Below are 17,255 nucleotides of genomic sequence, written 5' to 3' on the forward strand. Positions count from 1 at the left end.
TTGCAGATCTCTGGTTCCATCGGCAAGGAGATCGCAACATGCATCTGCAAGTTATGGATTATAGAGAATTATGTGTTAGAATGTACTTTGTATGTAGTGTCTATTGATTAGTTAAAACACACACAAAGAGCCATTGGAGGGCTGAACTACCATTGTACCAACTGACCTATGGCAGAAGAACCAAGAAGAAGAACCAATAGGATTATGCCAACTCGTTTCTATTATATTGCCTAATCTCTGCAAGGGTTTATATGCAAGCACCCTGGATCTGTTAGTTAGTCATCATATTATTTCTGTTGACGGAGGCTTCACCTTTGATGCCGGAAATCTGGATCCAGAGCGCCTGCGTAATGTATTGACTGTACCTTGTTTATGTATAATCTTTTGCGCTAATTGTATTTTAGATCAAGGCGTGTAACTATCTGCTTTTTGGTGAATAGTATCTTTTTGTACTGTGGAACCACAATCAAAGTCTGGAAAGCAATTATTTCTTGTGCGACTTATAACGCTAAATAGCGAGATTTGGGTATAAAGGTTATTAGGAATTAATAATATATTAGAAATCCATGTGAGCATCTGTCTGTATTCTGAGTTGGCATTGCGACCACATCAAAATCAACCCTCCACTGTGAGAGCAGACATCATCACTATTATCTCAATTGACACCAGCCATATGCTTGGTGCAAGAGATCTAACTGAAGTAGGATGGCTATGTGCATACGCTCACCTGTGAATTGGCTTTCTCTACATTCTCATTGGATGTGTCTCTAATGTGCAAATACCCCATTGCCAACCCATTGGCACCCAGAAATGACTAATAAGCCATAAGTGACTGAGATGCATACAACTCGCTTGTAAATGCTCCAGGTTGCGTATGCAGCCCACAACACATTCAGTGTTTGTTAGAAATTACTAGATCCAACCGCATTTGGAATTGCGTGGAACTCTAGATTCAGAGGCCTAGTGTTTTGCTGTGTGAACAACCGAAGTCACACCCACTTGGGTATGCTAGGTATTGCCGGAGCCGGAAGATTCTAAACCAGTACATGTAAAAGTGGAATAAAGTTATACAATTTCTGCAACTGACTTTTTTCGATTATTTTAGATAATAAATTTACTTATAAATGCTTATTACATTATTGAATTCATGGAACAGTTTATCTACTGATTAATTTTATTTCCAAAAAATACACTATTTCCAACAACTTGGATTAAATAGTCAGTGGCATTCATATGTAACAATAGCCTTTATTGTATATTATTTTATACTACTATATTATTTGTTTTACATTTTTATCGTGTTTGGGACTAAATAATATCTAATTTCAGATGTTTTTGCATACAAGACAACACATTTATACTCAACAAACATTATAGTTCAGAAGCATTTATTAATCAAATACATAAAAAAGTCACATCTATCACAACATATTTTTTAGGGTGGTGCCTATGTGCAGCTTCTAATTGCTCTAAATGAAATCTTAAGAGTAAAATGAAGAGTATGTCACATGGAAAATTAATTGCTCAAGTGATTTTCAAACACTGAGTTCATACTTATGGACAAGTGCCTAAAGCATTGAATCAACAGAAATACATTATACTTCATTTAGGCATCAGGACCTGGTAGAACCTTGCCTACTAATAGCATGTAGGTTATACAGTTTTTGTGAGTACAAAACGACAAGGTTTACATGTTATGTGCGTGGCCACACACTGAACAAGGATTTGACGGGACCTCGTGCTTAATTGAAACTTCCCCAAAGTGTTTGGAGCACTCAATAATGTTGCATTTTTCCAGCTACTATTGAAAATGCTCTACACATTAGGCACCAGCACTTTGGAAGTTATGAAAGCTCTAACATAAAAGGCACCTGTGTGACACCACCCTTGCAATTATAAAGAATATAATTTAACTATGTACATTTGCTACAACATTCAACAATGAAAATAGCTGCAATTTTCTTTTCATCAATGGAATGCTAATTATTTATCATGTACTATAGTACATGATAGAGCCATACAATTTATTTGACATATCTTGTTTTTTTTCCTTTGACATGAATGTTTTTCAGTCTATATTCACAGTATATGTAAATGCTATATTTGCCTAACCTACGGGATAACATCTGAAATCCAATAAGCAAAATTCCCATGTGTAATGAACTAGGCATGCATTATGGACCTGATTCAGAGTTTCAAGCTATTCCGATGTTAACGCAGTTGATCGATGATCGAAGTGCAAATATGGCGATTGATTTGCAAACGGTTGCAGTGAGGATTCAACTGCAAGTGATGCACAGGAAGAAAACTTTTTGTGGGAGGTAACAGCGAGTGACGGCTAAATTGGAGATGTGTTCCACCCGTTTTCGGGGGGGTGTTTCCGGCAGTGTGTACGATCCTGTACGCAGTGAACATGGCTCCAGCATCAAAAAATTACAGTGGCAATGCTGCCTGACCATACACTCACTGAATGAGTTGATGTTTGCCTGACCTGCGTCCGATGCTACGTATGTGTATGCAGTTGCGGACAGCTAAGAAGGCTCCGGTGGGCATCTCAATAAAAGTTTCTGCAGGTGTTACATTGGCATATTTTTGCACATTCACAGCTGCTGTGGCAGCACTAGCCTGCAACTCTGAATCAGGTTCAATGTGTGCACATAATAATACATTATAATACAGTTTCTACAATAGTATGCCTTCAATTAATGGGAAAAGGCACTACTGCAGTGCTTATATCCAATCCCTCTTCTAGGGTGCTTCTCTTTACATTTCCAGAGACAATGCTATGACATCATATCATGGGCGTATTAATGTCCGAGGGTGCCCGTGTGCAGCGCACCCCCTCATCTGAGCAGCGGGCTTCCCCACCCCCAACCAAACATCTTACCTTGCTCCTGCAAGCAGGTCCCTCTTTCTCCATGGCCATTTCTTCCCAGGGATATTCAGGAAATGGCCCATGTGCCCTAGACAGCAAAGACTCTGGTACAGTGCCAGTATTTGCTATCACGGCACTGCGCCATCTTCCCAAAGATGTCACTGGGAAGATGGAACCGCAGAGGAGGAGAGACTCACTTGCTGGAGCGAGGTAAGTATACTTTGGTGCAGGGTTCAACCTGGACGCAGGGGCCTGTGTGCAATGCACACTCTGCACCCATTATATATATGCCTATGCATCAGACCACCAATGCATAATTCACACAAAATGGATAGTTCATAAATCCTTCAATGATTTGATAAGATATCACCAGCTATACATGGGATCAGTGAACCTGTTTGGCACTATCTGAATCACTAAGAAAAAGGGAGATGTTTCATATATACAGAGAAGAATGTTTTCTGGGTTGAAACTTCCAGTATCAGGAGGAGGGATGTGTTACTCATACCCTCTCTATGCCATCCCATTAGACCAAGGGCAAAGGGCCTGATTCAGATTTGGGAACAGAGTAAGATATAGCAAGTAACTGTGTACCAGGACAAACCATCGGCATGATTCAGCACGGATCGCAATTGCGATCGCAAGTAATGAAACTGTGAAAATATGCTAATGTCTGCCACCGCTCGGCCAGCATAGAGACGCCCACTACTGCTTTCTCACATCCGTAATAACTCACAGTCCTGAGTATACATCGGTACCATGGGAGGACATTGGTCCGTCACGCACAATTACAGCAGGTCTGACCTGTCTCAGAAATTGCAAGTCTCGTCACATGCAGTGAGTATTGCAATATATATATGCACACCCATGCAACGGCATTCAAACGTATAGGCACGCTTGTGTTTCTGCAACCACTCCCCCGTCACCACCCCCAAATGCTCACATCTTGTCACTCACTCTGTGATGGATTCCTGTCTGCGTGCGTAATCACAGTGCAATCGCTGCGCATGCGCAGTACACAACAATTTGCTGATCTTCATACAGGATTCCAATTGCGATCCATACTGAGTCAGGCCCCATGTTGCAATGCAAGAGGTGTAAATACATCATTTTTTTTTGCTGGCTGCTTTTTTCCTTGTAGCCCATAAATGCTGCACAGCTTTATATTTACACTGCAATTTAGAATTTCATTTTCAGACACACTCCTCCCAAATCTAAATCTCTCTGCACTTTTTAATCTGCCCCACCTGCAGTGCAGCATGGTTTTACCCAGGCGCTCACTTACTTGCTCTATCTTACACTATTCCCAAATCTGAATCAGGTCCAAAATGTGAAAAAGACAATATCACATAATATTGGTGGATTTTCTGCACTTATAGAGAAAGGTTTCATGGTGTATTCCATAAACACCAGTTCTTTGATTACTAACTTCTATCCAATGCATTTAATATTATATTTTGTGTGATTGTGAGTGACAAAGAGGAGAGGAAAAATACCAAAGATTTGTGGAATATAATTTGGTCCAAGAACAGAGAGGTATTAATTGCTGATATTTGGTGCAAATAATGTAGTTCTGGGGGAAAATACATCCCAAAAAAGAAGTATCATTCAGACCCATATCATACATATCAACAGTACATGCTTTCACAGAGTTTACAATTTTAATACAAAAATATAGTAAAAATACATACTGTATACATAACTGTCACTGTGTCAAGAAACACACAAGGTATGCACAAATATATCTCTAGGGATAAGGCCACACCCACAATCCTGTTGGTAGTGATATCTTAAATAGTTCTCTATTTGCTTCTTTTCCTTATATCAGCAAAATTGGCTATATTTTAGGAGCTTCCTAATCTGTGCTGTGACCATTGTCTTGGTGGCACTAACCCACCAAGACAATGATTCATTATGCCCTTATCACACCTTTTCCTGTAAGACCACTCCCCCTTTCTATTAGATCAATTCCTGATTGGCTGTTGGAAACTACAACAGTTCTGTGACAACTTGAAAATTGGAAGGTATATCAACAGTCTTGAGAACGTCCTTACTGTAAGTGCATATTAATTTCAAATAGACACTTGTGTCAAGAGTTCTCAAGAATATGGTTATACTATTAAAGCTTAAAATATATATTCACTCTACATTGGTGCATATTGTATTTTTTTTTTTTAAATTTTAAATTTTTCTTTTCCATTTATGAGTAACATATATTAGCTACAGTTTTACAAAAAAAAATGATTTAGTTATTTCACACTCTTGTCTTCTGCTGTGCTCCAAACTCTTCAAAGTGAATTCCCCGGGAGGTTGTGATTTTCATTACTGCCCCATTAGCGGTGTCATCTTCTATGAGTCTTACCAGGCCTTCGGCAATTAGTGATGGGCTGTTATAAAACAAGAATGCCTAGAGTTAATAAAATGTGGCACTCTATGAATTACATTGGCTTTATTTCTATTATTATTTGGAGTAAAATAAATGATATTTCACTGGAAGGCTGGAGCTGAAAAGGCTTTACAGAACAAATTGTAGATGTGCAAATTACAGTAAAAAAAAATAAAATAAATCAAGCAACACAATCATCACTTTTTAAAAGGATCAAGGTCATGTAACATGTTAGTTCCTCAAAATTCTGATATGCTTACGTAATAGATTTTCTATAGAAGCAAATTCTCAGAAATAACATGCAGAATGACTTGCAAATGGCCACAATAACATAAAAAAGGTGCATGATGTCACAAAACAGAAGCTGCAATGCAGACATAGCTATGACCCTGTAATAGGCCGGCGGTTCAAATCCCAACAGCGGAAGCCCGGCAGGGGTGAAGATCCCAATTGTTAATTGATGCAAGTACCGCTAACCTAAATCCCTACCCTAACCCTAATTTAGGGGTGCCTAACCCTAACTTCCCCCCCTAGTGCCTAACCCTAACCCCCCTCTAAGTGCCTAAACCTAACCCCTCCCTTCCCTGCAAGGGGTAACTAACCCTAACCCCCCCTTCCCCTTCCCCTTCCCCTAGCCTGAACCTAACCCTCCCGGCCTAACTCTAAGTCCCCTCGGGAGCCCTAAAACCTAACCCTCCCCCCCCCCGGCAGCTGTCCACGCCCGGCACCCGGCTTACCTTCGTTCGGTATGCCGGGTGTCGGGCTCCTGGCGTAGGTCTAATGACAGGCCTCGGGATTTCGACGCCTGTCATTAGTACCTTGCTGGGATGAGACAGTCGGGAAGCCAGCGGTCGGCATTTAGACCGTCGGCTTCCTGACTACATCCCCTTAATAACTAGGTTATTTAATGGATACAGATTGATACAATATTTAGGTAATGTAGTTACATTTATTTTGTTTGGGAGATGTAGGAAACTCTAATGTGTGCTATCCCCAGATGGGTTGTTCCTGATACTTGACTAAAGGAAGTGGATGGCCAAAATTGATAAATGTCCAATTTCAATCACATCATTCCTTGCCTATCATATTGGAAACAAGTACACACTGTTATCGTGCCAATTTGACAACACTGGGGATTTATGTGCCCAGCTTAAGTTCTTGTACTATGAAACCAAGCAGCTAAGGCTACTTATAACCCAGGTCCCCCACAGCAGAGCAGGAGCAGAAGGACAGTGTAATTGTTCCTCAGTAGATATGTGGTAGGTAAGTCTAGGTTTTCATAAACAGTCAAGAAATTAGGATATTTAATTTACTGAATACTAAATTGTTTATTCGGCATTATAGCTATTTAGGATTATTCATCCATATAATTTAGAAGTTAATAAAAGAAGCAAATTACTGAAGGGCCAAATATCTCCTATTTCTATAATGCTGAGAAGTTTGAACTCATTTGACACCCTACTTGCCTACAATCCCGGCTTCTGGAGACATCTTCTGATATACGCTACACAGCAGCCTTATTATTCCTTCTAGTTTTATCGACCTTTAAATTTAGCCTAGTAATCACCAACAAGCCAACTACTACACTGCTTTCTAGATTGTGCCAGTTTAATCCACAGCAGGGTGACATTGTATTATAAAGTAGGTAACAGATAATGGAATGAATACTTTATAATGCAGAAAATATCTATTGGTAAGAGAGAGTGGCATTATAGAGTGGTAATAAAGAGGGGATCGCTGGATTAGGCCTGATGTAAATAGATGTTTAAATGCTGCCAAGCGGTAAGATATTTGGCAGTGGGTGACCTAGTGGGTAACAGTGCTGCTGCAGAGTGTCAGAGTGTAAGCTATATTCCACCATGGGCCCTACCTGTATGGAGTATGTATATCCTACTCGTGTTTTCATGGATTTGCTTTGTGTGCTCTGATTTCCTCCACCCTTCAAAAACATACTGGTACTGTACGTTAATTGGCTGCGACTAACATGAGCATAATTTGTGTGGCAGGGAATATAGACTGTAAGCTCCACAGTGTACAGTGCTGCATAATATGGTAGCGCTATATTATCAGTGACTCCTTGGGAATATATTATTCATATTTCGATTTTTTTTTTTTTTAAACAAAAATATCTTTAACGAAAGATACATTTTATGTAAAGCCTAAAACACCACTCAATGTGCAGCTTATTTCATTAGCAGACAGTGCTTTCTAGATGTAGAAAAAGCTTCCACATGGACTATACAAAAAGTGAGAAAGAGTCATTGTTATGTGTTTTTATCTCACAGGATACCCCAGAAGCACAAAAGGTCAAGAATTATTCCCTCCAGTGTATATAATGCAAGGAAGGATGAGATAACGTTAGATAAAGCTGTCACGTCCAAACCCTACATGGTATTTCTTAATATTACACATTTTCCTAGTTATAAATTATAATCTTACAGCAAACAATAAACAAAAATTTATATTTCAATTTTTTTTTTATGTGCTTTTATATATACATTTAAATGGGCTCTTTTTTTTACAAAGTAAAACTACAATAACTCTCTTGGTTCTAAAATTAACTCACTTGCAAGTTTACTACAACTGCCAATCAAATCTAAAAGAGGCCCATGGGAGGAAACAGCAATTGTTATATGTGCCAAATAATGTAAAACAAGTTGCACTATGACAGCAGTAAACTTGCTAAGTATACAATAAACAATGATTAATACACCTTAGAGCTAGCACAAAAGTGATATAAATAAGCAGAAAGCTAGAATGGTCATGACATGTAAAATATTTAACTTCTTAGAGAGAAAACGTTATCTCAGTACATGTCTACTTACACAACCCTTAAATGTTTTTCTTTTGGATGGCCTGCAGTACTGTATTACATGTAGCATTTTCTAGCTATGCATTTTACAGTTCACATCATATTTATTACAAATTAATGAATGTTCTTAATTTTACCACAGCATCAGTGAGTGGTGTGTATTCTCGAACTTAGATTAGACAATACACCCCCTGGATGCCACTATGTTACCAACCGCGGTTTGGCCTCTTAAATAGTGACCGGACAGGATGGGGTTAATCCAGTATTTTCCCAGGCCAGGACAATCAGGCACGCCCCAGGAAGTAAGGTCATGATTGCACCAGCTGGTTGATTTGTGCTCCTGAATATTTAAACTCATTTGGATCCCTGCTGCCTTGCCGACTATACTGGATTTTTGTTGTTCCATTGGCTGCTGCATGGTCAGCACGTTACTTACCTATTGCTGGACACGCTGTCATCCTGCCACCATCGTGTATCTTTTGACTCCAGACTGGCTGAATCCTGCTGACTTTGGGCGCTGGGCACCTCCTCGTTCCAGTACAGTTTCACTGGATCCCTGTGCTGCCACCGGCTCTTCTAAGCCACAGCACCAGCTAATTCCTGCTGACTCCTGGCGCTAGGTGCCTCCTCGTTCCAGTACAGGTTCTCCGGATCCCTGTGCTGCCATTGGCTCTCCTTAGCCGCAGCACCAGCTAATTCCTGCTGACTCCTGGCGCTGGGCGCGTCCTCGCTCCAGTCCAGCTTCTCCAGATCCCTGTGCTGCCATCATCTCACTAGCCATCACCATCGGCTCAGTGGTCGCACCATCGGTCCCTTGACCGAATCATCGGCCTGTTGGCCACTCCATCGGCTCACTAGCCATCACCATTGGCTCAGTAGGCCACACCATCAGTCCCTTGACTGAATCATCGACCTGTTGGCCACTCCATCAACTCACTAGCAATCACCATTGGCTTAGTGGCTGCACCATCGGGTCCTTGACCAAATCAACGGCCTGTTGGCCACTCCATCGGCTCATCAGTCACCACCATCAGCTCAGTAGCTGCTTCATTGGCCCCTTGGCCGTACCATCAGCCTGTAGGCCACTATCATCGGCTCCCTAGCTGCCACATTGGCCTGTTGGCCATCTCATCGACACACCAGCCACCACATCGGCCTGTTGGCCTTCTCATCGACACTCCAGCCATCACCATCGGCTCAATAGCCGCACCTTCGGCTCATTAGCCACAAGACCAGCCTGCAGGTTGCACTATCAGCCCTCTTGACACTTCAGCTCCAACGTCTGATCTTCTCAAATTCTCAGTCAATCTGGACTTTTGATGGTTACCTTAAGAGGTATATCTGGAGACCATAACACACTATTCTTGTTTATTTGATATTTAGAGTAAGCTTTTCTGACCACATACATATTGGCAGCAGGGTCGTAAGTTCATACCAGGAGCCCGCTCCACCCCCTGCATTGACTGCCAACACTACAGCAGCACCCATACAAACAACCTCCCCAGCCCCTTCATTCACTGCCAACACTACAGCAGCATCCATACAAACACCCTCTCCACCCCCTGCATTCCCTACTAACACCTTAGCAGCTCCCAGAAACACACCATCTCCCCTCCTGCATTCACTGTCAACACCCCAGCAGCAGCCAGACACATATTCACATTCACTTCACAAGAGCAGCACCCAGCACACACAGTTCTCCCTTTCACATTAATTTACAACATACCAGCAGCACCCAGACACACACTCCTCCCCCCATTTAACTACCAACACCCCAGCAAACAAACTCTACCTGATTCTGATCAGGGTCTTCCATTCTTGCTATTTGATGCTCCCACAACAAGAGCAAATACAGCAGGTCCCATGTGTGTGAGGGGGAAGAACCAACAAAGCAGGGAGGGGCCATGTACTCCAACCTCTGCCCCGCCCTCTTGTTGGAGATCTGTCCCTAGACTGGGACCAGACTCCAGGGTGGAGGCTTTGGAAGAAAGAGGACCGCAGCACATTCCCCCTTGGCTCCCTGCTTATTCATGCTCTGAGGCGCATAAAGCAGAATCTGGAACAATGGAAGAAGTCATTGTGCCCCCTTCAGGGCTGGCACCTGGAGGCGACCATTTTCCATTGTGTCCTGTATATCCACCCCTGATTGGCAGGGCTGTGAAGTTACATAATCCTAGGTGCTCCTTTTAATAAGCATCCTGTATACACATCCAACACCCACTGTGCTGTCATAGCCCTAACACCAATGAATATTAACTCTCTAGTGCAAAGTACAGTAAATGTGCTCTAATTCAGCATTATGTACTACTAAATGACTTTTACTAGGCACATTAAAAAAATCTGTATTCAAAATTAATAATTGCCTACACATCAAAGAGACAGGCAAACGTTTTTCTATTCCTTTTCTAATACTGGGTACACACTGGCAGATATATTGGCCGATCAATTGATCGGCCACTGTATTGCATGCCCGTCGGCCAGTGTGTACCAGCGATATGTCTGTGAATGATGTCATATCTGCAGATATATCTGTCCATCATGCTATGTGTACGGGAGATCAGCCGACCACCCATACACCTGCAGCGGCAGCCGCAGGGAGGGATTGCGGTCCAACCCCAGCCAAGTGGACCCGTGGCCAGATGACAGATGATGGTTGTTCAGTGTGCATGAACAACCATCATCTGCATTAATATCTGTAAGTGTGTACCCAGCTTTAGTCTAAGCTAATAATATTTTTCTTTATTTATTTATTCAGTTGGGCTCTGTCAGAAATAATCAGGCGCTTTTATTCTAGTAATGTGTTATCTACTGCAATAAGTTGTTGAAATGTCCTTCAAACACGTTATCTAATACTATAAAGCAGGAGCAAGGTCCTGATATGTCCATACTTACTCTAGTACGCCAAATGATTTCATCATATCCTTTATGTTATCCTTGTACTTATAATACACTCCCATATTTTCTTCTTTGTCAATGGTTTCCAGAAGGGGTGTGTCTACAAATGCCGGACACACTGTATTTATCCTTACACCATAATTTCCAATAGATGCTAGAGCCTGAATCACAATTAAAACAAAATATGAATTAAAATTAATAATGAATCCTGAACGCTTCATGTTTTAGGAGTCTCCTGTTTTACTAGAATATTGCATATCCTTTGCTTTTAGAATACAAAATATATCCAAACACGTCCCAATGTTTGATATGGCCAAAGAGGAAAACTTTATGGCAGAAGTGGAGATATAAGCATTCATCTTTCAATCTCTAACATGGCTGCTGACTACCGAATTTGTTAAAAATGGGCATAGGTCTGGTTATATCTGAACTACTCCAGGTTGTCAACTCCTGGGACAAGAACCACAGCAGTTCAATTGAAGGCAACATTGTCAGTGCTTCTTCATCTTTTCACAGCTAGAGAAAATCCCTGCTGGAGAAACATTGTGCAACAACATCTACTGAGAAAGGGCAAGTTCCATCCTTTATTTATTTTAACTCTGTAGAACTGCTTTAAAAAGAGGGTAGACACGAATTAATCTGTGCTATCATTAGCAAGCTCATATAGATCACAACAGCTGAAGATGGAACCCACGTCAGATACTCTGCTTCCCAATGACGTGTGGTGAGGTAAATGGCTGGGGAGGCACTGGCTAGTATCAGAGCCAGATTTATAGATACATATATGAACCCGAGGGTACATGTGGGCATTATACAAAGGTGCAGCATTATATAGTGCTGGAAATTTAGTGTGTCTTGATCAGGTATGTGCAGAAAAGGTAGACAGGGGAGGCAGTGCCTCACCTATCATACCCTTTTTACTTCAGAGTTTTGACTATAAAATTTATCAGAATAATACAAAGAAGATATTTATAATATTTTGTTACATTTTTTCTTATTTTTATAGTCAAAACTTTGCAGTATACCTAAATATGACAGGAAAGGATCTGCTAACCTGCCTCACCTGCCTCACATGACCGCACATCACTGCTGCTTCCTCAGCAGGGATTTTTGATGACAACAGGTATTTTATGACGGTGATGTAAATGAAGAAACATTCTTGCTGGTGCTTTGAATTCCTTTTAAATAGCATGAAACATAAAAAAACTTTGTAAACTACTGTACATTCAGCAACCAAAACAATGGGTGTGCTAACAATGGATGTGCACTTAGTCAAAACTAAACCTCAGGGACCTTGTCAGGGTCATAAAGTTCCATTAGGCTTGGCATATTGGGACATTCAGCAACAATGCATTTCTGACACAATAGCTCTCTCTTGTACCCCTTTCAGACATATCGAGAATCCCGGGAATTTGGCCTGCCTCAGTCAAATTCCCAGGTAGCCGCGTATATCTGAAAGGTACTTACCCTGGAACACGTTGCCAGGTAGCCGACCCTTCAATCGACCAGGGTTTTTCCCGGGACTATTACCCTGCTCATGTCTGAATGGTGCTACCCGGGAATTTACTACTCCCGGACTGCACCAGGCAGCTTTTACATAGAGTTGGTAGCACAGAGCGTCCTATAGGATGCTCAGCACTGCCGCTCACCACCCCCGCGCGCCGGTGGCTGTGTCGCTGTAGATGGAGTCAGCGACACAGAACCCCAGCCGGACGCTGGGGACACCCACCTGCGCTGGAGACCGCTGACTGGTCTCAGCAATAGCAGGCCACCCGCACTCCCGCTGGACCACCAGGGCAATAAAAGAATTAAAACAAATAATTAAGTAATAAAATTAAAAATGCAGCATTTTGATTGGCCGTCTTCCAGTAGCCCAATGATGATATCGATGACATAATGAGCGGCAACCTGAGAGGGGATAGGCTAGGAGGAGCAGACGGAAGAGGAGTGGCAGGTAAGCAGAAAAACCTGGCTTATGTCTGAAAGGGGTCTACCTGGGATTTTCCCGGGTAGACACTGTAGTGTGAAAGGTTGATCTCGACCAAATACCGGGAATTTGCACAGGAGAAATTCCCGGGTCTGAGCAGGAAATTTTCCCGGGTTGTATGTGTGAAAGGGGTATTGCTCTCTTGTGTAATGCACATGGATTATTGTGCTTGTCTAGTCTGCTTTCTTACAGAGTAGTAGTGAATCATGTAAACATATTTTATAGGAAATAAACTTACTTGGAATGCATCATGTTATTAACATTTAGGCTATGTGTGACCATACTAAATTATGTACTGTGTGTACATTTTAATGGCATATACACTTTTCTACCTATTATGTACTAACATCTATAAATTATAAGGTGATTAAATACAGACTATTGACATTTTACTGTATTCCAGAGACAAGCAAAGGTGTGGCAGAAAATTTCCTTTTTTGAATTTCTTTGCAAATCAGAAGTCCCAATAATACGATCTTTGAGTTCCGCCTTTGCTTTGTTATTCTGCAAATAGTCATTATACACTGTTTTTGAAATGTCTGCACTCCATGTAACCTATTGTCAATTAGTAGAGCTGGGCCAATGAGTGGTTTGAAAAGAAGTAGGGTTATGATTACTACAGCAAAGTAGTGCAAGAGTAATAAATGCAGCAGCTGAAATACATGTAATAAATCTTCATTTCGGGCCACAATCTGCTGGACAGCCATGCACAATTCTATGTCCAAATGTGCAATGAGACAAATATAAAAAGGAATAGTAATGAAAATATTGCTCTCTCTACTATTATAGGAAATTGTACAAAGCACCAAATCTTACACTTGGCTTTTATAACCAGGATTTATTATTAACAGTGCTTAGGTTGTTATTGTTTTTTAGTCAGGATATGACTATGTCAATTAAATAGTAATTTCTAAGGAATTGATCTTTCCTCTGAGCTGAGCCTTGTTTCCAAGGTTAATAACTTCTCTGGTTTTAAAATATGTAATCTTTACTTGTACTTTGGAAGTTCCGTTTTATTTGGCACAAAGCAATCTCACACAGAACAAATTGTTCCCACAATCAACTCTGTTTGCTCACTAAGTGACAATTATTAAATAACCCACATAAAAAGATAAAAGGAGAAACTATTATTTGCCAATTCTGAAGAGACTATTTGAGTCAATGACACCACAGTTACAAAATGTCCCTCATTACTAGGCAACAAATGTTAATCATACTCGTCTCCCTTGTGTCCTAGTTATTACAAGACAATCAGTTTTGTCACTAAAAATATGTAACTGATAGCTGCATACCTCCCAACATTTGAAATGTCAAATTGGGACACAGTCACATTGCCTATTAAAATGGAGTATGTCCACATCACATATTGCTTCTGTAGTGCTAGGTCACCCCCCAATCTCCCCGTTCCTAAGAATGTCCTTGCACTGCCTCTGATGAGTAGGGACTATATCACCCAACTTCCTGCGAGCTGGAACAAACCTGCTGTATGCAGGGTAGAAGTGAAGTTCCCTCAAATCCAGACTATTCAGATGAAACTGGGTCAGCTGGTAGGTATGTAACTGATGCTTGATATATATTCTAGATGAACAGTATTACTTAGAATAGCCACCTATAACTGGTTATAGGTTTTCTCAACAATGGTTTATTTTCATTTCATATGACACTACCTGCTCAAGTAAGGAATAGTCGGGGGACAAGAATCGGCCAAGGCATTGTTTGTGTGTGCATGGCATGGATAAAGAGGCATGGCCATGTATTACGGGGGCATGACCACGACTCATTGGGCATGGCCTTGCGGCACTTCATCTCTGCATGCTGGCCGACCAGAGCATCACATGGTGGAGCTGCTTGGCCAGGCGTTCAGGCTGCTGGACTGGCTCATCAGGCCATCAGGTCTTCTCGCATTTGCCAGAAGTGTCAGATGGCCAGTCCCCCCTTGTTCTTGGTATACTTTTGATACAGGGAGCACAGAACAGTGGTCTAGGGCAATAAGGAATAAACAACTATTTCTTTTTATAGGAATATGTAGCTAAAACTGAGAATTAATTATAATCAGAAGAACCAATGTATTAAGAAAAATGTACAGGTTGTCATGTGCCGGGCAATACATTTTTATGCTTATGGAAAACCCTTTTGCCTGCAGTTGGCACCCAATGGATAGTGAGAAAATTGATATGTACAGTGAAACCAGAAAGACAAAAAGTAAAATAAATAACTATGCAAATTGCCAGAATAACACAAACACCAATGACACTACAAACAGCAACATTAAAGAGAGAACAGCTAAATATAAAAGCTTGTAAATAAAACAAATTCCAGTGAGATCACATTGTCATGAATGATAATTTATATACCACATCATACTCACAGCTATTGATCTTGTGAATCCAATTACCCCATGCTTTGAAGCAGAGTACACTGGTTGGTAGGCAGCAGGTGTGAGCCCTTTGAGAAAGATAATAAATATAATTTCAATCAATAACATGTTACCAAGACTTGCTTTTTGGTCACAGTGATACAACTGGATTACTGGCATAGCCTGATCGCTTTAGATAACCTTAAATTTCTGCAGCCCACATAACAGTACATAATTTTAACAGATCATAAAAAGCAATCTTATACAAAGTATACTGAAGGGAGATTCACTATAAATTGTTTTGGTTAAATCTTTGGAATTCTATGAGTTGAAAAATAATATATTCAGCTTTCATTTGCAATTATGCTGTAATAGTATGTTTAAAATACAGTCTAGCAATGGGTGAAGATAAGATGTAATTTTCCAGACTATAACATTTGTGAGGAAGGAAAGGCAATTGCATTCTAAACTTGCACCGAGGGCTTGGTTTAGGAAGTGTTGTTTCAAGCTGATAAGACACATAAACGAGGTAATCCAGGTTTGAAAACTGTGGCTTTTCACAAGCTGCATAAAGACTTGTATCACGTTACATTACAATACTATAGAAATAGAATCAGAGGGAAGTTACTATTTGTTTCACTAATGTAATATGCATTTAACGGCAACATGTCTGCTTTGGGTGTGTCATGCTGATATCAGTGTTCATTAAGCACCACCCATTAATTAGTGATAAATATAGCATTTCTATATTTATTCTGAAGGAATAATACTAGTTAAGAGGGGCAATGTGCTAAAACACCATCCTCTCTCTCTCTCTCTCTCTCTCTCTCTCTCTCTCTCTCTCTCTCTCAGTATATATGTGTATAACAAATTAACCAGGTGCCCTCAAAGGGTAAGAAATACCAAACAAAAGAACATAATTAAGAAATTGATTGAAAAACTGACACAAGCGCTACCTCTTTAACCAAAAAAGTTCATGATAGAAGATGATAAAGATGGTAGAATTACTTATGTAACTATGTCTGGTACATTTAAAACAATCATAGGGTGTACACTATTTATTGACATGGAACATATAAGTATAAAACACAATACATATGACACATAAAAACTTCAGCTTGGTAACTCTGATGTAAATAACTATGTCACCAAGAAATCACAGATGCATGACATATATAATACATATAAGTCCAATCCCGGTGTTTATAATATAAGGTGGCTGCTTTACCAGAATTATGCAGGTCATGGGCATAGGTGTAAAAAATTGCGGAGAGGTAGTCCGGGTCCCTCAAATCCACAGGTCCATTGATTCTCCACAATCCTGGTGCTGCAGTGGTTCTAACTCCCTCCTGCCAACACGTTTCGGTACTCCGTGTACCTTTATCAAGGCCTGGAGGTGTAGATGATTGGGCTCTCTTGCAACCTGGTAGGCTACATATCCAATCTGCCAGGGGAGGTGCTCTGATGCTGGATGTGAGTCCCTGGAGGAAGCTTGCCCGGAGTCCATCTGCAGGTTTAGCATTGGGACGGACATTGGAATCTGATGGTTACTAACCATAGATGTTTTTGTTATGATGGTAGTGCTTTTGCCATTTGATGGTGGCAGTCTGATGTTTGCCACCATCGAATTGAAATAATTTCATGGTGTTCCAATGTTTATTTTTTTTTCATTCCTGATAGCTATGCCTCCTGATAGCTATGGCTCCTTCCAGGCATCCTGGCTACTAAGTCTGAAATCAGGGCATCTTCATGGGTTTGTTGGAGACTGTCACTCTCTGTCTGCCTCAGATATGAGCCTGCTCAGTCCCTGACTCCCTCCCCTCCGTAGGCTGCTGCTAAGCAACAGGGCACATTTCTGTCTCTGGTTGGCTCTCACTGTCTCAGAGAGCCAATCAGAGAGCAGCCCTCACCCCTGCAGCAGCAGTAGTCAGTCACACACACATA

General features: G+C 41.0%; 1 protein-coding gene across 1 annotated transcript in view; it reads right to left on the reverse strand.

Moving 5' to 3' along the window:
* Nucleotides 1-1,371: 1,371 nt before the first annotated feature.
* The window catches only part of HPGD (15-hydroxyprostaglandin dehydrogenase), a 70,918-nt gene continuing 55,034 nt past the window's right edge, over nt 1,372-17,255 (reverse strand). The window contains exons 5-7 of the mRNA XM_088448471.1: nt 15,324-15,400; nt 10,966-11,129; nt 1,372-5,262 (exon numbers count right to left, since the gene is read on the reverse strand). Coding sequence (XP_088304597.1) covers nt 5,130-5,262; nt 10,966-11,129; nt 15,324-15,400 — 374 coding nt within the window. The 3' untranslated portion in view covers nt 1,372-5,129. The remainder of the gene's footprint in view (nt 5,263-10,965; nt 11,130-15,323; nt 15,401-17,255) is intronic.

This window comes from Taudactylus pleione, unplaced genomic scaffold (genome assembly GCF_031769625.1).
Source record: "Taudactylus pleione unplaced genomic scaffold, aTauple2 ptg000021l, whole genome shotgun sequence".
Classification (NCBI taxonomy): domain Eukaryota; kingdom Metazoa; phylum Chordata; class Amphibia; order Anura; family Myobatrachidae; genus Taudactylus; species Taudactylus pleione.